At 36.0% G+C, this 22,606-nt stretch overlaps 1 protein-coding gene across 6 annotated transcripts in view; it reads left to right on the top strand.

Moving 5' to 3' along the window:
* Positions 1 to 26: 26 nt before the first annotated feature.
* Positions 27 to 22,606, top strand: part of TRPC1 (transient receptor potential cation channel subfamily C member 1) — a 63,712-nt gene continuing 41,132 nt past the window's right edge. The window contains exons 1-4 of one of the 6 annotated variants that reach the window (XM_019934304.3): positions 27 to 478; positions 10,636 to 10,790; positions 17,182 to 17,283; positions 21,464 to 21,666. In XM_019934304.3, coding sequence (XP_019789863.1) covers positions 304 to 478; positions 10,636 to 10,790; positions 17,182 to 17,283; positions 21,464 to 21,666 — 635 coding nt within the window. In that variant the 5' untranslated portion in view covers positions 27 to 303. Of the gene's footprint in view, positions 479 to 10,635; positions 10,791 to 17,181; positions 17,284 to 21,463; positions 21,667 to 22,107; positions 22,186 to 22,606 lie in introns of those variants that run through there. The other 5 variants (XM_073803723.1, XM_019934306.3, XM_073803724.1 and 2 more) reach the window with 5 other exon arrangements.

Raw genomic sequence — 22,606 nt, 5'->3', positions numbered from 1 at the left:
TCGGCTGCCGCCCTGGCGCGGGCCACTCTGCCGTCCCCGGACGGGCGCGGACCTGCTCGGCCTGGGCGCCGGCGGCTGGGGAGGGGGCGCTGGCCCCGGGGCCGCGCATGCGCCGCCACCAATTTGGGGCTGTCGGTGGAGGGCGAGTGCTGGCTCCGTGGGGAGGCGACGCCCTTCGGGGCCAACGGGCCGCGCGCCGAGGCGGCCGTGGGAACGACTCATCCCTTTTCCAGCCGGGGGTCGGGGTCGGGGCTGGTGGGGGCCCCGTCCCCGTCTCCTGGCCTGCCCCTTTCATGGGCCGCGATGATGGCGGCCCTGTACCCGAGCACGGACCTTTCGGGCGCCTCCTCCTCCTCCCTGCCTTCCTCCCCATCCTCCTCTTCGTCGCCGAACGAGGTGATGGCGCTGAAGGATGTGCGGGAGGTGAAGGAGGAGAACACCCTGAATGAGAAGCTTTTCTTGCTGGCGTGCGACAAGGGTGAGAGCTAGGCCCCTTTCTCTGCTTCTGGATGCCCGTGTCCTTCACACCCCTCATCCTCTCCCCAGCCTCAACTCGGGGCACTCCCTCTTCCTCGTGCGCCGAGCGTCTGTTCGCGCCGCGCCCGCTGCACCTGCCGGGCTGCTCGGCACCGCCTCTGCCTTGTGAGTGCAGAGCTGTCGGGCGGGAGCAGCCGCGGGTGGCGCCCTCCGAGCGCCGCACCTGGGAAGGCGGCCCTGCCCGTGGTCTCCTTTCGTGCGGTCAGGTGTTCAGGTAGCGTCGTGGGGGCCGGGACCCTAGGGTTTCAGCCTCACCTACGCTACTGACCACTTGAATGACCTGGTCTTCTGCATGGGGCTTTAGTTCTTTCTTTCTGGAAGCCCAGAGGTTTTGTCTAGTTTTGGACCTTTCAGTACGAAAAAATCCCATGTCCTTGCTTAAGGTTCCTCCTGCTTATGGGCTCTCAGCTGGTGTTTTCTTTTCTTTTTTCTTTAAAACCTTACTTGTATTATTTAACTCCAGCCACCCGGTGCCTTGGTGTTCAGTGACTGTCTAATGGCATTAGGTATGTCAGTATCCTAGATGGACATAAAGACAGCACTTTATGGAGAAATTCTGCCTAAGTTCCAGAGTTTCTCCAAATTTATGGAACAACTTTGTTCATGCTTTTTATTAGAGAGGAAGGTTTATTGCTCCTCAGACGTCTTTGGGAAATAAAAGTAGTGCAAAATAATTACAGGGCAAAAATGTGGAATATATTTAATGTGTTTTCGTTTTTTAAAAAAATCTGGAAATCGATCACTTTTATGGCCATAACAAAGTCTCCTCACTTAAGCATGCTTTCTATTGATGAATATAATAAAAAGAATGGGAAATTGATTGCCCTAAGACTGCTTTTATTTCCTACGTGTAAAAAAGTGCTGTAAATTTTCTCTTTCTAAATTTATTCAGCTTGCCTTCCAGTGGCCATGCTTGCTTAGGAAAAATGTTTAGGATCATGCAAACTTCCAAATCATAAACCCAAAGGGCAACTTACACTGTGAAAAGATTAACTACAGAGGATTTTTTTGTTTGTATGTGTTTTTTTTTTTTAAATAAATGACAGCCTCCTTAAACACTTTTACTGCTTTGAGATAGGATTTTATTTACACAACTTTTTGAAAACACATTGATGTATAAACAAAGTCCACCCCTGTCCATCATGAGTCCTTTTATGATCTTATGTAGTAGTATTAAATTATATTATGAAAGCATTTGTGAAAGTCCACCATGGACAGGTTCATACAGTCTTGGAAATGAGAAGAAACATAGAATATATGTCTATAACCTCATAAATATCATTGTCTGTGGATTACGTAAAATTATTTAGTATTTCTAGAGTGGATAGTCTGAGTTCTCTTCCTTCAAAAATTCTCTGAGAGAGGAAGGGAACAGATTGTGTTGTACTAGCATTAGTAAGTGGCTGCTACATCTACCCCAGCTTCTGAGCTATGGTTATTTTAAAGCAAACAGAAATTATGTCAAGAAAGGCAATTTAATATATCTGTTAAACTGAGGACAGAGGAATGTCATAATGGAACATAGCTTGAGTAAGTACTTGTATGGTGTGTATATTTAGGATTATTGCATGACATATGTCAAAAGAGTTTGAATGTATGACAGTTCTGTAACCTGTCCAGTAGTGCCAGTTGAAATAGCCTTGATAGTCTTTCTTAGTCAGTTTCCCTTCTATAACATCATTAAGATCCTTGGAGAGATTTGGCTTTTGGGGGTAGGGTGGAAAGTAAATATGCATGCTTTTTCTCCCCCGTATAAATTAAAACATTTTTTAACAAGTGAGATTAAATAGGTATTTTCTGTTTCAGGTATGTTGAAATGAATTCTTAGGTTAGATTTGGAAAAATGGCTTATTTCTTACATGTACTTATGGTATACATTTATGCTGAAAAAAATATATTTGAGTTATAGCAGTTTTTTTGTTTACTCGTTTATATTCACTAATATTGTTAAACCTTTTTTAGCGTTACCCAAACCAAATCTAAAAGTGAAAAGTTTCCTGAAGTAGCTATAGTTGCCACTATTGCTTTGGAGCTTTCATCAAGCCAAATGGCAAACGTTGACTGAGACAGCTTTTGGGGTAGAGTACATAGGCTTTTCATAGATGATTTCATTTAATCCTCACAACCCCATGAGGCAGATGTTGTTATCCCCATTTTATGAATGAGGAGAATGAGGCTTAGCAAAATTTTAGAATTACTTTGCCCAAGGTTACATTAGTTAGTAGTAGAACTAGGATCTATTTTGAGCCTGTACTCTTAACCACTAAGTTTTGATCTAGTTGTAGTTGAATGAATGAAAATCACTTGTGTTAGAAAAGACACATCCATATTTGGATTTACTAACTGGAAATTAAACTTGCTCTCTGTGAATGTTTTATTAACTGTGATTTCCATGGATTATGTTTATCCAATAAAAGTAAAAAGCTTTAATAGCACAAGAGCAGATCCACTCTAGAACATCTATGTTTCTCATCCTTTTTTCATTTATCAAGTTTACACTACATATGTAAAATGTCCGTAATGTATTCCACTTAAGGAGAATTCCTAAAGTAAAAATTGTGGAGATTGGGTTATGTGTTAGTGGATGGGTGACCCTTTGAAAGGTGTGTACAGATTAAGGAGTAAAGAAAAAAGGAAAGAAAACGATTTTATAGTTTGATTTTATAGTGTGTACAGCTAGCTTTTATGTAAATTATTAGTCCAATAGATCTGGGCAAGCGCAGATCCAGGTAGTGGCCACTTAATAGTGGCTATTGTTGATCTTGAAAGTGGGTCAGAATCATCTCAAAGGTAACATCGGTTCTTTTTCGTAAAATTTAGAAGAAGAAGTGAATTGAAGGCTCCTGTGCCAGTTATATAAAGCTAAGTCTGGCCCCCCACCCCACATAAAATTCTCAGAAAGTACACCTATTCTTTTTAGACGTAGAATGCTGCAATTCAGAGGTAAAGGTTAATTGAAACAAGAGCTGAAACAAGAGTGTTGTTTTATGGAATATTAAGCAGTGATTCTTACCTCTCAAGTCTTCTTCCTTTCACACTGAGAATTAGTATGGTAATGAGCCACTTTTATTTGTGGGAGACAGGGGTCTGACTTCAGACCTGCTGGCTGGAGAAAGAATTAATACCTTTATTTAGGGAGCATCTAAGCTAAATATAGTTGTTAATTCACCTCTTTGAAAGTAACTGTTAAGTAGATGGTAGCTTTAGTATTAAACCCTTAATTTGCTGATGATCAGTAATCAGTTCTTGTGTAGAAAAGGAAAATGATGAAAGGATTCAGTCTGGATTCAGTTCCTGCCAACTTTTCATGAAGAACATTTTCAGGAAATTTGATTTGCAATAAGTCAGGAGGCCCTTCTTGAAATTTCAGCATGGAGTCAGGGGAGGGGTGGAGAGAGCTGAATTTCACCTTTATTGTCAGGCTCAGTCTAATAATCTAGATCTGTGTCACCTTTGTGGTATTGATTTGCTGCATTGTATGGAGGGTGCTTTGATGCCTGGATTCTGCTTAAACTTTGCATACCTTTGGCTTAGCATGCTTTTGAAATGGGTAACATTTCTGGGAGAAGTAATATTAAGCTGTTGTTTTAATAGCACTTAATATATTTAATGGGACTTTTAGAAACAGCTATTTGAAAAGAGATTTTGAAGTGTCTGGGGTTGGAGAGGATGGCCGTGGGAAGAAAAAGTGCAGAGTACTGGGTACTGCCAAGAAGTTTTATGTCGACAAGGGACACCTAATGTTAAGAGGTATATGTGCTGTGAGGGAAGAAAACTTTGCAGAAAGGAGAGGTAAAGAGGGTACTATATACAAAATTCTACAGGCATTTCACAAATTGTCATTAGTATTTAAGCATTTAAGTATTTTGTACAGGAGAGTTTTTCCAATCACCAGTGGTGCCATAGTGTATGGTTCATCTTTATTTTAACAAAAAAGACTCTTAAATCACCAGAATCTTGGTGGATAGTTTTATTATAAGAGGCTAATCATTGAGCAGCTAGCTGCTTCATAGTAGTATAATACTGGCATTTCTTTGTAGTGATTACAGAAGTGTGCTTCTTTATTTCATTTTTAACTTGCTGTTCTTTTCTATAATTCATCATCTGACTATATATCAGGTTAATTTTGTTAGGACACTGGAGAAAGGTGCTTTATCAAGAAATAACTGACTACATCCCTATCCTTTAGTACCTTCTTCTGTAGTGGAGATGCTCTCTTGTGCTCTTGTGAGGAGCAGTAAGGGAAATAAAGTATGTTTGTGCTTAATAGATCTGTCTGAAGGGCAGAAACAAATGCTCAATTTAACTTAAATGGCCTATTTATGATTTGGAAGATGGGATATTCTTAGTATGCAGTCAGTCTTTTATCTGGGCAGTTAAAAAAATGTAACCCAAGCCAAACCCCTTTACCTAGTATATTATAAACTTTGGGGAAGGGTGTTAAAAGATTAAATTTTATTGTATGGGTATTGTTGCAACCTAAGAATAATTCCTCTTCTTCCATGCTTCCAGTGTTAGAAATATCTTCCTTATAACTGACCACCAAATTTAATGATACTAAGAAGTTTAAGATCTAGGATTAGTAGTTTAATATGTAATGAGTTCAAAAGCTATCACTAAGAGGTAAGTAGTGACTTTTAAGAGCCTAAACAAATTAACAGGACTAAAAGAATTCCAATACCTTATCAGTATAGTTATGAGATTCAGTGGAATTTCTTTGCATGCCAAAACTTTGTGACCTATAAAGTGGTGATCAGCACTGTTATTAATAGCTTCTGTTAATTAAAAAAAAACCCCAAAAAACTCCTATGTTTATTTTCTGGTCATATTTGTTGCTCCATCACTAATACTTTTATATTTTTTGTAGCTTAATTTATATTGATCCATAGTGTACTTTTTCAGTTCTATAAATATGTATAATTTAAATGTATGTGAGATTAAGTTTAAGCAACACAATAAATCCTTTATGAAACTGTATTACTGCATACCTGATATTAACTAAAGTTTTATACAACTTGTAACATCACTGTGAATTAGATCTCAAGTCATATACCAGACTCTAATTACAAAGTAAACATTGCTTCTAATAGATTCAAGAATATGTTAATAATTTTTAATTTATAAACTAATTTACTCTAAAAAAATCAGCATTACCTTCTATGATATAAGTATAATTTTTCCTGCAGCAGTGTCTGCTCTTTTGCCAGGTGATATTCATTATCACTAATAGTCTTAATTAACAGACATAAATGGCTAAGAAATTATAGTAATAATTGTCTTTTTCCAAAAATATTCAGAGTACTACGGACAGCTCAGCATGCCATGTTTCTGAGTATCTAATTTTGAAGGTTTCATCCACAACAATGTGATTAGAAACATGTTGGGGTCTATGATAAATATTGGGTTTTGCACATTTGGTAAAACTACATTTTAAATTGTCTTCATTCTAAAAGTCTTGTATGTGTTTTTTTTTTTTCTTTTTAGTATTTGATTCAGACTAATTTGAAGTTTGCTGTAGAGTTAACAATTTAATCAGTATTGTCACTATTTATATTTCCAGATCCAACAATTGAATTTGATCATGGCTTTGTATTCTTTTACTTCATCATTCTTTTTCCTCTTAATAATAAAATCTTCTGTTTTAAGTGTCTTTAGTAATAGTTCAATAAGAATGTTGCAGTTGCCATAGTCAAAAAGTTTGTTAGATAAACTTGGTTTGAAAAACTTCACAGATTTTTTGACAGATAAATTCTCCAGTACTTCACAACTAACTGAAAATTTGGTTACTATAAAATTAAACTGACCGACATTAATACTCCCATTTCAGTGATGCTGAAATTTACCATCATATGTCAGAAAATAAAATGAGATGCCAATGAAGAAAAGATGATTACCGGTTCTTCACTGATACTATATCATATCTCCACTGTCTTTCTCAAGTTGGCCAGGATGAATATATCACAGTTGGCCAGGGTGAATTTGTTGCTAAGGATCCATGGGATTACAACAGTATTTTTATATACTATTACATTTTTTTAAATTGTTGGTTAAGACTCACTGCATTGATTTCATGACTGCTAATGGGTTTCAACCTGCAGTTTGGGAAACATTGGTGTAGAAAGATCATAGTGGGTAAGTGGGAGAGTGGCAACAAGGTAAATGCAGAATGATAGCAAGGCCCAGGTCCCATAAGGCTTAGTGAGCTACGAAAAGATTGTGGCATTTAAAGTGTGATTAAAAATCTTGAGGATTGGGCTTCCCTGGTGGCGCAGTGGTTGAGAGTCCACCTGCCGATGCAGGGGACACGGGTTCGTGCCCCGGTCCGGGATGCCGTGGAGTGGCTAGGCCTGTGAGCCATGGCCGCTGAGCCTGCGCGTCCGGAGCCTGTGCTCCGCAATGGGAGAGGCCACAACAGTGAGAGGCCCGCGTACAAAAAAAATCTTGAGGATTGAAAACCTGATATGATTTGAATTTTAAAATGATCACTGTGAATGCTGGGTGGAGAGTGGATTAAAGAGGTGGTGCTGGAGTAGAGGTGGGCAAACTACAACCCACAGGCCAAATCCACCCACCACCTGTTTTTGGAAGGCCTGTGAGCTAAGAATGATTTTTATATTTTACATTTCAAATGGTTGGGAATAAATCAAGAAAAATATTTCATAACACTTGAAAATTATATGAAATTCAAACGAGTGTCCATAAATATTTTTTGGAACACATTGGAGTTCATCGTGTACATTTGGTCTGTGGCCACTTTGGTGCTGCAAGAGCAGAGTTGAGTGTTTGCAACTGGGATCATATGGCCCCCAAAACTTAAATATGGCCCTTTATAGAAAAAGTTTGTTGACCCCTGTACTAGAGTGTAGGCAGCTGTATCAGTAAAGACGTTAATGCAGAGTCCAGGAGAGAGATGATGGTGTCTTGAACTGGGGGTTACAGTGTACATGGGTACAAGTGGATAAGTATGGGAGATACTCTGGAGAGGGGACTGAGAAGTTTTGCTGTTGAATTTGGATACTGGTGGAACTGATCAAAAAGGTTTCTTTTTCCTTCCAGTTTAGGTTTCCTATAGGTTCTGTGACTATAGTTTATAATTGTTCATTTGCGTGAATGTGTCAACCGTGACAGGGTGGAAATTTTTATTATTTTTAAGGATGAAAATTACTTATTTGGTTTTGATTTCTAAGGTTTTTTTTTCCTTGTATAGCCCCCTAACTGTAATGGGAATAGTGTTTGAAACCTTAAAGCTGTAGAATCTGACATCTGCAATACAATTACTTTTTAAACAGCAATCTAAACCTTAAAAATGTGTAGCCGTTGTTTTTGACCATTTGCTGTATGTGAAATTTATACAATTTTATAAGAATTATATGTATACAGCTCTCTATACTTTTCATTCTCTAGCAATATGGCTGACTAAATAATCTGAAAACGCTTCTGTTTTAAATCACCTAGAAATGCTAGATAAAATATAATAAACATACATTTAAGTGAACAGCTGAGCTTTCAGGAAAGTAAGGAAAACAGATTCAAACATAAAGAAAAGACTGAAAAACAGAGGAGTGTGTGCGTTGACATTTGACTGCTCCGTGGATGGGAGCAAGAGATATTAGTCTGGGCATTGTTGGGATTTGAATTTTAATGCCCTTGTGGAAACAGGTTACAAAGCCTTGAGTTTGTACAAAGTGGGGGAATTGGAACAACATCTAAACATGAAACCAGGATCCTTAAAGGACTACACTTTTAGCAAAGGGGTAGATGAGGAAAAGAACCCGTCCATCAGCACAGGGAGACTACAAAGAACCTTTCAAATAAGACTTCCCTAAGAACTTGTAACTATGCTCCTGCCTCTTGTTGGCTTGGGGTTTAAATTAATATTACCTACTTGATCTGGGAAAACCTAAACTGAGAAATTAGTATAAAAAGGATTCATAGGGTAGCAAAACCTCTGAGTTATCTGGAAGAAGCAAACACAAAACATCCTTGGTGGGACAAGCTTTCAAACGAGGCTGCCTAGTTTCCCACAGTTAACCTGCATGAAGTTGAGTTTGCAATATCCAATTAAAAAATTCAGAAGACAGTCACCTATTATTACAATAGACACAACGAATAGGATTAAATCCCTAAGACCTAGATAATTATCATATGGAGACCATAAAATAAGTATGTTTAAAATGACAAAAAGCTTAAAATAAGGAAATTAAAACATAAGGAAGTAAATCAAAAATTTGGAATCTAATAAAACTTAGAGAAATAAAAAATGTAGTCATTAAAAATAAAATTAATGAATAATCAGCAGAAATAGTTGAAGGAGGAATAAGTGGAAGAGAAATCTGAAGAAGTTATCCAGAATGCAGGAAAGAGAGAGAGAAAGAAGAAAAATAAATCTTTAGAGACAAAGAAGTTAGAATGGGACAATCTAACATAATGTCTAAAGAAGTTCCAACAGGAGAAAAAAAAATAAGGGGATGAAGCAGTATTTGAAGAGAGAATGGCTGAAAATATTGCATATGAATGAAGGGCATAGTCCTTAGCTTCAGAAAGCCTAATGATTCTCAAGCAGGATAAATAAAATCTAATCCTCACCCAGACACATCATGAAACCAAAGAAAATAGAGCAAGGGTTTTTATGGGTAGCATTCTCCTACAACTAAGATATTGAAATCAACTCACGTGAAATAAGATTTTAAAGTTATTTTCCAGTATTAGTGATAAGTTTTCACTGATCTATCTGCATGTTCATATTGGTTCAACTTTGTGAAGTGTTTGATAAGTTTTTTGCCATGGAGCATTAGTGTCTAAATACTAATTAGTAGTTCTATGAGGAAATAATTTCTTTTTGTGACTAGTATTCTTCTTGAGGGAACTAAGGAAATACACCATCAAGAAGACTACCATTCAACATCTTCCAAAATGTGTGGGGACTTTAAAGTCACTGGTTAAAAATAATAGCATAATTTATTTGAAATTTTAACCAAAAAAATCTGTTACTTTTCTTTGTTATTCACTCATTTAGTCCAGTTTTAGAATTTTCTCTTTCTGTATCATGAAATCATTTTTTTTCCTTCTGATTTCCACTCTGATCTTTTCCTGTTTCTTATTCATAGACTTCCAAGGAACAGCTATATTTGCAAGTCACTTAAAATCATTTATTCATTGAATGTTTAAAAAGTAAGATGAAATAAAACAAAACCCACTTTGCTTTCTTTCTCCATTAGCATTTCTCTTTTGATTTATTCCCCTTTTACCTGCTGCACCAGCTGGTTAGCAGACAAGTATAGTGGGCCCTCTGTGAAAATGATTACCTCCATAATTATTCTCATTTCACCCCATGAGTTAGCTGTTTTGTTAGTGGGGTAGAATGAGGCAGAAGCTAATCTGCATAATCCTGACAGGTCAAATTTCGCTTTGAAATATTCTGACATTGGCCTCTACCAGCATTAGTCATAGTCTTGCTTAAGAGTTTTGTGAGCTGAATATTCTGTCGTTATTTAATCTAAACAGCTTCATTAATGAGATGTGTGTGTGTGTGGAGAGTGGGGAGGAGACTAGGAATTTCGGACATCTTTCCCTTTTACTCTACATACCCGCAAGCATATACACGTTCACCCTGCTTTTCCAAAGTATTTTCCCCTGTAAAACCTCTTCATAACATCCTCCACTTATTACTAGATCTCGTTTTTAACCATTTAACAATTAAATGTATGTATGTATTTGAGATATATAACTTAAATCCTTTAAGCTTATATCTTATTTTCCTAGCACGCAGTCTATGTTTTTAGACATTCTTTATTACTTTAAATATCTTCTGAAAGTTCTTCTCCTTATAATCAATCAGTTATGAATTTTAAACAACTTTGATTTTAAACTGTACATTTAAATTTTTTCTACTTTTTATGTTCGCAACTGATGTACATATTCTTTTATCAGGGTATAAGTTTTCAGCAAGGAAATGCTCACATTTTCTTTGCACATTTCCATATACAAAAATGAGTTTACGGTTTTTAATCTTTTAAATCAACAGGCTAAGTTTTCTTTACAGTCATTCTTATTTAATATGTCATGGATATTAAATTATGTTTGTATATTGTTATTTAGGTGACTATTATATGGTTAAAAAGATTTTGGAGGAAAACAGTTCAGGTGACTTGAACATAAATTGCGTAGATGTGCTTGGGAGAAATGCTGTTACCATAACTATTGAAAACGAAAACTTGGATATACTGCAGCTTCTTTTGGACTACGGTTGTCAGGTACAAGGCTAGATAATTTTATCCAGTAGCTTCTAAGTACTGTTAGATATGCCATGTTTTCTCCTTTCTTTCTAGTTTCCTTCCTCCCTTCCTTCCTTCCTTTTTTCCTTCCTTTCTCTCTCTATTTTTCTTCTTTCTTTCACCTTTTATTTTGTTTTGAGCTACTAAAAATTTAAAAACAAACTAAAAAAAAACCCTTTTTAAAAAAAGTATAGTATTTTGACTTGATTTATCTTTTTCTTCCCAACTTTCACTCCTGCCCCTTATATGTTTTAAACCATCCGACAGAGGTAAATTATCATGACTTATTAAAGATGACTTTGTTTTTATTACTTACATTATTATATTACTATTTACCTTATATATCTAAAAATAGTACAAGTGTTCTGGAAGTGTCAGGGGAACAGGCATTTCTGTGGCCTATATAATTTACAAGCATAAAAACAGAATACTCCTCACTTACAAAGCAATTTTCAATTTGATTTTCTCCAAAGTTTTATTAAATTGTCCTTTTTGTCTGAAATCTAGTGTTTGCTTATAGCTAAAGGTGAACGGATTTTTTTAAACTGGAAAACATTGACCTTTCTGCTTGTCTTCATATCAGTTCGTGTAAAAAATCAGGCATGTGGGGCTTCCCTGGTAGCGCAGTGGTTGAGAGTCCGCCTGCCAATGCAGGGGACACGGGTTCGTGCCCCAGTCCGGGAAGATCCCACATGCCGCGGAGCGGCTGGGCCCGTGAGCCATGGCCGCTGAGCCTGCGCGTCCGGAGCCTGTGCTCCGCAACGGGAGAGGCCACAACAGTGAGAGGCCCGTGTACCGCAAAAACAAAACAAAAAAAGCAGGCATGTGTATGTCTTGAAAGAATTCAGTTAAGAAATCGGAAGGAAATTTAATAATATTATTTTCCTTCCTTTTTGGGTTGCTTATGATGGGACTTAGCATATGAATTCTGGCTCTTTTTTTTCTTTCAAACAGTATGGTTCTTTGCTCTTTTGTAGCTTTAAACTAATGAGACTTTTTTGGGAGTGGTATCAGGAAGCACTCAGAAGATTTTAAAAAAATAAGTAGGTTAGTCCTATGTATGTTTCTATTATATATATAAATATAATACATATATATATGTATTAAAACATGTGGTACTGTCTCTGTGTATACATATTTAGAGTAGAAATAAATTGCTTTCCCAGAAATTTCATTTATCCAGAACACCCCCGAGAACCAGGAAGTAAGTGAAAAATACCTCTGAGCAGCCAGGGTAGATGGCGGTGAAGTTTCCCATTTATGAGCTTTATCATAGGGGTAATTCTGGAGTCCTCCTTCAAAATCTGTTTTTTTCTTACTTTAGGTTCCACTTTAACAAACTTACTTAGTTTTCTAATCCATAGAGAATTACAGGGGCAACAGAAAGGGCATGAGGCTGCAGTGGAAAAAAATTAGGCACAGTACCTCTGACTCTATTTAAAGAGTCAATAGCATTAGATACCTGTTAATCTCTAAGGGTACTGTATGTTAGAGTGGTAATTGCTGTTTATAACAATGGCCCAGAGTCAGTAAGGGAAAGTTAAATTATACTCAGTACGTATTACTTGAAGAAAGAAGAATATATATAGTACTTCTGAAAGCAGAAAACTTCCATCAAATTTGTTTAAATTTCAAAGTTAAACACTTAAAGGCATAAGCTTCAGTTACCTATAAAATAATGTCGCAAAGAAAGTCTCTGATGATTCTATGTAAAAGAGGTATTAGGGTATTGATATAATAATCATTTTGTCTTTTTACATGTAAGATTCTATGTATATAAAATTTCTGCAGTATACATGGTTCTTTCACATACCTGATCACATTTGAACATCATAGGCAGCCTGTCTAGATGTTATATTTTTTCTAGATCAGAAAACTGAGGCTCATAGACTGTAATGAATTGCCCAAAGTTCTAAAATAAGTAAGGGCAAAGCTAAGATTGAAGCCAACCTTTTGACTGCAAATCCCATGCTCTTTCCAGTTCACTGTGTTCCATCTTAAATTACCTATGTCTTATCTGTCAGTCAACAGATGTCCAAGGCCTTTGGTTGGGTGTGACTGTGGAAATGAATATGTAAAACATGAGTTCTGTACTAAAGGATGTTAAAACCAATTGGACGATGAAAGTGCATATGAATTTTAAATCAATCAAATGATACAAAAGTGTATTTCATAAGTGCTGGGTGGTAATAGTACTTGACCCTTGTATGTCGCTTTGAGGTTACAAAGTGCTTTCATGTATTTTATCTTGTGTTATACTAGTGGCTCTCAACCGGCAGTTTTGTCCCTTAGGGGACATTTGGCAATGTCTGGGAACATTTATGGTTTTGCAGCTTGGGGGTGGGTTAGTACTGGCGTCTGGCAGGTAGGAGGTAAGGGCGTTGCTAATCATCCTACAGTGAACAGGACAGCCCCCCACAATAACGAATTATCTGGCCTCAAATGTCAATAGTGACACCATTGAGAAACCCTGTTTTATACTTAAACTTTTGTGGTTCACAATAAATGTTTTGGAGACATAGGAAAGAGGAGATCACTGTGGTTTAGAGCTAGCAAGAAAGGTTTCATGGAAGAATGGCAGTTGAGCTCAGCCTTGAAATATTAATAATTGCTAATATTTATATAGTTCTACTGTGTGACAGGAATCTTAAATATATATTCACTTCCTTAATCCTTACAACAGTTCTATGAGATAGGTGCTATTATTTATCCCCATTTTATAGAGGAGGAAACCATGGTACAGAAGGTTTCAGTAACATGCCCAAAGTTACTCCTTAAATGCCAGATCTGGAATCTGAACCCAGGTTCTGGCTCCAGAGTCCATGCTTTTACCTGCTACCTAAAACTACTGTAAAACAGGAGGTGGAGAAGGACGTAAACAAAGGCATGTAAATGTATATTCTTGAGACAGTGAATTGACTTAGCCTTTTTGAACAAAATATTTGGGTTGGATAGTAGTGGAAAATATCTGGAAAAATAACTAAGACAAAACTGATGAAAAGGGCTTGAATGCCAGTCTAAGGAATTTGGCTTTTATATGATAGATAGTGAGATCATTAAATAATTTTTGAGGAAGGATGTGATGTGTCCAATGGTATTTTAGAAAAACTAATGTAGTGGCTGTGTTCAGTACAGATTAAAAAATGGGAAGTGGGGAAGGCTATAAATAGCTTGGGTGAGCAGTTTTTATAATAATCCAGATGTGAAGAGGTTAAAGCCTGAACTGGAATAGTGGCTATAAGAATAGGGGAAAAAATGGTAGATGTGAGAGATGTTATGAAGGAAGAATTGATAGAACTTAGTATTTAAATTTGGAGGGGGGTATTGAGAAGGAGTCCAAGATGATTTGAAAATCTTAAACATGGGTTACTGGGAGAATGATGCAAGAAAAACAGGAAGTTAAGTCAAACTTGGGGCAGAGAACTGTGAATTCTGGTTTTAGCCTTGTTTATTTTGGGGCTATCAGGCAGTTTCCAGTGGAAAGCTGACATCTCTAGGGAGAGGTTGGGCTGGAGAGATACAGCAGTCGTGGCCATGGAGATGACCCGACATCATGAGAGTGGATGAAATCATAGAGAAGAGCAAACAACTAGTGCTGATTCTTTCTCAGGGAGCATCTACATTAAAAAAGAGCATTAGAAGGAAAGGGTTTCATTAAAGGAGTTAGGATATGCAACGTTGTGAAAACCAAAGAAACGGTTTTATTACGTTGCTGAGAAATCAAGGAAAATGGTAGGAAAGGCCATTGGATTTTGAAACTGGCATCAGTAGAATTAGAGAAAATGACACGCATGAGTTTGAGCCTGAGAGTGAGAGAAAGAAAACTCTAGTGGTGAGAGAAAGAGAGGATCATGTCAATTAGCAAAGAGTGAGGAAGTATTTCATGTTTTGGGAGGTTTGGGGAGGTGAGGGCTGGGACTGGTGTTTCTGCGAAGGAAGGACCAAGGTCCTGTAGAAGACCAGAGCACTAAATAGAATACCTAGGTGGAAAATTTAGCTTTGGGAAAGAATGAAATAAATGAGTATCTGAGCTTTGAGGAGAGAGTATGGGAATTGTTGAAAAGACAAATTCTGAGGTGAGAAGGGAGATAGTAACCTCATTAACACATAATAGGTGTGTACTGAATAGATTTTAATAAAGAATGGTCAAATATCTGTGAAAAATTAGGAAGCAAAACTAATGAGGACATTTGTATGCCTAGAGATACTTAAATAATTTAAAACATTTTTCCCTTCGGAGATGCCTTTGATATATCAAGTAACAGCATTGTGCAGAATAAGTCCAGGGCAACTCCTTACATGACTTTTTTACATAAATTTTTTTATACCTGAAGCTTATCCTTTTAAGCCTTGAAAGATTTAACATGAATCTTTCTTTATTCTTTACTAAATAGTATATCTGAATATAATTTAACTTTACCATCATAAGTGGGAATCATTGAGAGTTTAATCATTTTACTTTGCTTCATATAGTCTGAGACTATTGACATGTTTTCCCTTACATTAAGTGGCTTCAGACTGCTCTGTATTGATAGTGATTTTGCTATGCTGATATTTTATCTTCTCAATGATCAACTTTTAGCCGTTTTTCACCCATCCTCCCTTCTTTGTTGGTTTTAATTTAGTCTGAAGGGTACTTGGGAAAGCCAGGTGTCTGTTATGGACAACTCTAAGTCGGTGTGGGTGAGGCAGTTGCTTCTAGGAAAGAATGCCCATGAAGTTCGTTTGTGACGGCTCAGTATGGTTTGGGGAGAAATTTGCAGCTAGATCCATGGCTATGTTTCAGATGATTGGAGTTGCCTGGTGTTTTGACTTGGAGAGCAGTGGCATTACTATAGGTAGCTTTATAGGTTAAAATTAAAAACCATAAATGAACTGTTTAGTAGTAATGAACACATGGTTCTTTTTGCTTGTTTGCTTCACCTGACCAAGTACAGTAAAAACTGAAGAGAAACGTTTGTAAAGCAGAAGAATAATAGTGCTAGCTTTTAAAGAGTAGGCTACAGCCCAGTGAACCCTAAAATGTTTAAGGGATAAAATAATGAATTAAATTTCCCATGAGGGTGGGGAGTTTTTCCTGTAGGAATACATAGGCAGTTCCTAATGGTTGAATGTGACCCCAACCCAATTATTTGGGGTGCTTAGTCCTATTTTTAGACATCCAGATGAAGTCTGCCATTTTTAGTCCTGTTTTTGACATCTAGAGAAAGTGGATGAAAGCTTTCTTTTCAGCTACAAAGAATATTAAAGATCTGGTATAATTTCATTTTCATGGGAGAGAATATTGATTTAAATAGTTGTTAAACAGTATAATAGTTTAAAAATGTACAGGGTACATTTTTAAATAATCAGGGTATTTTCTTAGATTAAATCATTACCTAGCCTCACTTTTTGCTTCTGCCTTTATGGTTTTCCTTAAAAAAACAAAACAAAGCAAAACAAAAAGAAACCCCAAACCTGATGTCTCACTTGCCAAATATCACAATAGGACTGAAGAGTTTGTTATATCGAAAAGTTGAAAAATCTCCATTTCCTCAGCTTCTATTTAATTACTTTTCCTCCTGTCAAAGTTGGAGCTTCAAAATGACCTATAGTTTGGGAGTAAAACTATAAAGTCACTTCTCCGGCTTGTCTCTAAGGACATTGGTATCCTAGTTCTTCGTGATTTTTACTTGCTAAGATTGCTGATGTTGGGAATTTCCTGGTGGCCCAGTGGTTACGACTCGGCGCTTTCACTGCTGTGGCCTGGGTTCGATCCCTGGTCAGCGAACTAAGATCCCGCAATCAGTGTGGCACCACCAACAAAAAGAAAAAGATTGCTAATATTAATGCCATATTTGTACCATTTCAGTCAGCCGTGTGTGCTTTAAAGATGAGAACAGAGGGGCTCCGCCTTCTGTTAACATATTTTTCATTGTCCCCTAGCCTCATGGTTGCATTATCATTTTTATCAGACAGAAAACAATCCTTTACCTGTAGTAATTGTTCTTGGCAATTTCTTTTATAGATTTGGAGTAATGAAGATTCTTTTGGTCCAAAGTTCGAGAGTAAACATCTTGAAAAAAATAACATATCAACTAATACTGCATAGATCAGCACTGTTTCATTAATAAACCCCACTATCAAGCATTCATTATTTTACCAGCTCATTCAGTGAAACCAGGACAAAAATATGTGTGTTGTGGTACACTGAAGAACTGCCAAGGCTAGCAGATGTACTATTTGGACAGTCTAAATTTTTAAAAATTCAGTATTACTGTATATAATACAGTTTCAATTTAAAAAAATAGTTTTCTTTATGAATTAGTAAAAATAAATAGTTTACCTTTTTATCCTCCATTTTCAGTTTTAACCTTTTTTTTTTTTAAAGTCCGCAGATGCACTTTTGGTGGCAATCGACTCTGAAGTAGTGGGAGCTGTTGATATACTACTTAATCATCGACCAAAACGATCATCAAGACCAACTATAGTAGTTAGTACTCTTAAATATTTATTAATTTGGATTTTTAAACCAGAATAGATCTCCTGCCCCACTGCCATTTTTTTCTCCCTCCCCTCCAATTTGCTTTGTTTTAAAGAAATAGATTTTTGTTTTTTACTCTGTAAAATATTGCTTTAAAGTAAGTAGACATTTGCAAGAATAATTAATGTTGCTCTCAGGAAGCCTTCTTAAAATTCATGATATTTCTATAATTTTGCCAGTGTGATCCAGTATTTTTAGTTTGGAACATTCTGCAGGTTAAGTTGAAAATACAGATTAGCTTCCAGGTGCATTTAAAAGTTAAATATAAACAGTGAAACCATAGAACTGGAAGAAAATGTAGGTGAATATTTGACTGGGAGGGAAGGACTTTGGAGAAAAATCACAGTGGCACAGCCTTTGGCTGTATAGAAATTAAACTTCTAGAATTAAGACATCAGGCAAAATTTAGAAAGCAGATGGATAACTTTCAAATGATATTTCCAGCATATATCAAATTCATAATCTTAATATTAGATGAATTGATGAAAAACATCAAAATCAATAAAAGACATGGAAAAATCTCAAAAGAAAGTACAAAATATTAAATCTTACTAATAATCAAATACGAGGTGCTAATTTTTGCTTATCAAACAGCAAATTTTTAAAAAAAACTAATAACCATTGATGGCAAAGGCGTAGTACAGCCTCATACACCACTGGAAGAGGGTATTTTGAAAAGTAGTTTGGCAGGATATGTCATAAACAAGAAAGATGTTCATATTCTTGAACCTAGCGCTTCCTCCTCTAGGAATTTGTAAAGGAAATGGTCAGAAATGTGGACAGAAGTGTTACTTGTAATCTTAATTGTAGCAATGAAAAAACCATGTGACACAATCTAAACATCCCAAAATAGAAGATTGGAAACATAAATAATTACATATATATTAACATGATTTTTTTAAAGGAATAATTAGGAACATGAAAAAATATGATACAGAAGGGAAAAACTGAGACTAGTAAACTGTACATATAATATGATCTGAGATTAAAAATATGCACAGAAAAGGAACTGTATGGAAATGTAGCAAAATGTTACCTAACAGCAGTCATCACATTGCCAAATTAAGGATATTTTTCCTTACTTTAAAATTTTTCTTTATTGCTTTTGTAACTAGGAAGATAGTCACTAATAATTAAATAAATTCTACTGTAAAAATGAGATATTTGGGGCTTATCTAGTGGCGCAGTGGTTGAGAGTCCGCCTGCCGATGCAGGGAACACGGGTTCGTGCCCCGGTCCGGGAGGATCCCACATGCCGCGGAGCGGCTGGGCCCGTGAGCCATGGCCGCTGAGCCTGCGCGTCCGGAGCCGTGCTCCGCAATGGGAGAGGCCACAACAGTGAGAGGCCCGCGTACCACAAAAAAAAAAAAAAAAAAAGAGAGATATTTGTTGTGTATCAAAATTTTAAAGTTATAATATTCATTATTGGTGAGGATGTAGTAAAACAATCAGTAAAAATTAATTTCTGGGAGTGTAAACTGGCTATACTCAGAAGAAAAATATTGTTTTAAGAAAGAATTATAAATTGGTTGCAAATTATCCGCCATATTCTGAGAGCGATGAGAAGCTCCCCTAAATTGCATACTTTATCATATATTAACTGAAATATTTTTCTCTCATTTAAACTATTACAAAGTTTGTGTAAGCATGACTTTCTCCAGAGGATAGTTCCAACTAGTTTAAGTGGTGGTAAGCAGCCAACAAGAGTAGAGAAAAAAGGGCCAATAATATAACTCCTATCCAAAAGATCAGAAATGATCAGAAATCCTATTCAATTTTCTGACACCTATCCTGCAGTTACTAGTATATTTTGGTATACCTATTCCACCTTCTAGTCTTTTAATCCATTTACACTCTTAGGGAGGGTGAGTGTAGTGTGCCAGGGTATTGGAGCAACTGACTGATATCATTTCATCACCATTGCCACTGCCAATCAAATACTGAGTTGTAAGTGTGGTCAGTCCTCACCTACTCAATGAAAGAACACTTTTTACACTATCTCTAACAAAGAAAGTTATCCAGGCTTTGCCTGAATACTTCCAGTGACAAGATCACATTTTAACGGCCTCATTACAACTGGACAGGCAGTATCAAATATTTTTATATACTTTTTTTTTACCATCTCAGTGAATTCATTGTATATTCTTGGCTTATCAAAATTGTTTTTTGATAAATTTTCACTTTTAAATACAGGTGTTTTTTTTGATAGTATGTAGATTATATTATGAGCATTGAAATTAGGAACTTTAATCATCTGTCTCTAATAGCTTTTTTCATACAGTTAATTATGTTTCATAGGAAAAATGAGGACCATTTTTTTTCTTAAGGGATTAAATATGATTTTCTCCTCTTTATAACCTCTTTTTTTGTAATTAGGGGGAATGAAGTAAATTTTTAGATTTTTCTGTAATTTTAAAATAAATTCATTAATTTGAAGTCCCCAGTAAATAGATGGGAAGTGTATAAACAAACTATTCATAAAAGAGGAAAAAAAAGATAAGAATGTCAGAAAATACTAAAATTTACCAGTAATCAAAGAAAAGTAAATTAATATTTCATGATAGTTTTTTCACTCATAACTTGGGAGTGTGATCATGCTCAGTGCTGGTGAGTAAACCTTAGTGGGTGGGTACATTCCTATATTATTGGTAATATAAACTATTAAAAGGACTTTGATAATATGTATAAAAAGCTTCAAAATTGTTCGTGGCCTTCAGACCTATAATTCCACTTCAGGGGTTCTATGTTAATGAGATAATCCTGAATTTTGAAAAAGCTGTATTCATAAAGATGTTTGTGGTAGTATTATTTATATTAGCAGAATAAAATATCTTGAACATAGAGTCTATGAACTTCCTTAAACTGCATGCAAAATTCTGTACATGAATTTTTTTTTCCAGAAGATTCTGGGTTATAGCTTTACGAGATCATTATAAGGGTCCTTGATCTTCAAAATATTAAGGACCATTGTTTTTAATCGTTGATGCCAAGTCATTCATGCCAAAGTTGCCCTTAAAAAGCGGGTGTGGTGGAGAAAGGACTAAAAGGAAATACTGTAAAATATTTTGGGTAGTAGGAACATGAACATTTTTATTCTTTCTGCTTTTGCATATTTTTCAGATATTTTATAATGTGTGCACTACTTTTACAATGTTAATAAAAATTACAAAAATTAATGGTGAACTTGATGAGCTTATACTATGGAATCAAACAGCTCACAGGAAAACATCTGTGAAAAAATGATAAGTATTAGAAAGAATATGTAACAGTCATAAAATAGTCAACCTTCTTTATTTAATCCTGCTCTTTATTTACTAATGTTTCTTTCCTCGTGTCATGCAATCACCAGGCATGAGCCCATGTAGTGAAAGGAGCTCAGCCTCCAGAATAACACTCAGCTGGGGTCTATCTGCACTTTGCCACTCTCGTCGTAGCTCGGGCACATTAACTTCTCTGAGCCTCAGTTTCTTCGTGGGGATTATAATGTTCAATTTTGCAGGCTATTGGGATTAAATGAGATGATAAATGTAAACTGCCTAATAGTTCCAGGAGCTATGATTGTTAGTGTTTTTGTGCATTTGTAACAGGAAGTAGTATAGGTGGTGTTTGAGAATATGTAGAGAATTACACAAAATGAAGAGTGCTTCCTATTTACTTATTCCTTTCAAGTAACTTCGTTGCTATCAATGTGGCAAGGTTTTGCCATAGAGGTGGAATTAAACTTGTTTTTCTCATGCATTTATATTTTGCCTACTTTTAACATTTCTGTTTTTCCATTATATTGTTTTTCTAAAATTCTTGTTCTTTATCCTTGTCATGCATGTTTCCATAATCCTGTGAAAATGAAACACTTTCTCCTAAAGTATTTCTCTAGATATCCACACTTCTTTGTTAGTATGAACATTTCCTATTGAAGATTTTGTCTGTCATGATTATATTGCATTTATTAACTAAAGTTGAAGTTTTGAGGTTTCAAAAAAGATTTGATTCTAGGAAAATGTTTATCATATTCCTCAAAATAATTTTTGTATTCTTTGTGCATTCAATATTTTTCATTACATTTTTTAGATAAATGTTTTTCTGAAGTCACAAATAAGAACTTTTGGACGTTTATATAAATATTTTTCAGAAACTAATGGAGCGAATTCAGAATCCTGAGTATTCAACAACTATGGATGTTGCACCTGTCATTTTAGCTGCTCATCGTAACAACTATGAAATTCTTACAATGCTGTTAAAACAGGATGTATCTCTACCTAAGCCCCATGCGGTTGGCTGTGAATGTACATTGTGTTCTGCAAAAAACAAAAAGGACAGCCTTCGACATTCCAGGTCAGAAAATTAAGGTTTAAATTAAGATGTATTATGCAGTAAGGTATATGTCAATGAAGTTTTTGTTGTTGTTTTTCTTTCTATGTCTACTTTAAGAAATATGGTACTGCAATGACTAATGAAAGCCAGACTTCTAGCTCCTTTGCTTAATACAATGAGTTCTGCATTTTAAAGAAGTATTTACTAAATGATGAATAATTAGGAAAAAATTTCAAATAATGAATAAGGTTTATCTCATACTTCTGCTGGACAGGGATGGGGTCACTATTTGCTTTTTAAAAGCAGAGTGTATTAATCTAAGAGAATTTCCAAGCACTGGAAGGGGTAGAGATACCACTTCCTGTCTTATTTATAAGAAAATAAAAACTATTATCTATCTAACTAGATATTCAACCTGTTATGCCTCTTTTTCCCCTCTCACACAGTATTTGAGTCTTCTTCTCTTCCCATTCTTCCCAGTCAAAAATATTAAGAACAACTGAGGAGTGAATGAACAAGAAAGTACCCCTTCTTGGACAGGTTGAGCAAGATCACACATGTGCATGTTGTATAAGGTGTATGGTTCTGGGCTAGACTTGAGAATCTAATTTTCAGCATATGCCTTTATGTATATATTATCTATATAGTAGTCAAATATAGTTGAAATAGTATCAAGTTTAGCATTTACTACAGAAAATGTGGTTTGGAAGTCCGAGGTCATCCGTTGACATTGTTTTCTAGTTAAGGATTGTTGTGCAGTATATTTGAAATTAGCTTTAAAGCTGCAAACCATCCACCCTGCCTCCTTCCTCACCTTTCAACAGATAGTCACAAATCCATAAATTGGAAAAGTCTCCTGGGAATCAATTTAATGTTTACTTGCAGAGATTGTACTGGATATTTTTTCTATTTTTTTAATTAATTAATTTATTTATTTTTGGCTGTGTTGGCTCTAGAGCAC

Source organism: Tursiops truncatus, chromosome 4 (genome assembly GCF_011762595.2).
Source record: "Tursiops truncatus isolate mTurTru1 chromosome 4, mTurTru1.mat.Y, whole genome shotgun sequence".
Lineage (NCBI taxonomy): Eukaryota > Metazoa > Chordata > Mammalia > Artiodactyla > Delphinidae > Tursiops > Tursiops truncatus.
This window is presented reverse-complemented; position numbering and strand designations above follow the sequence as displayed.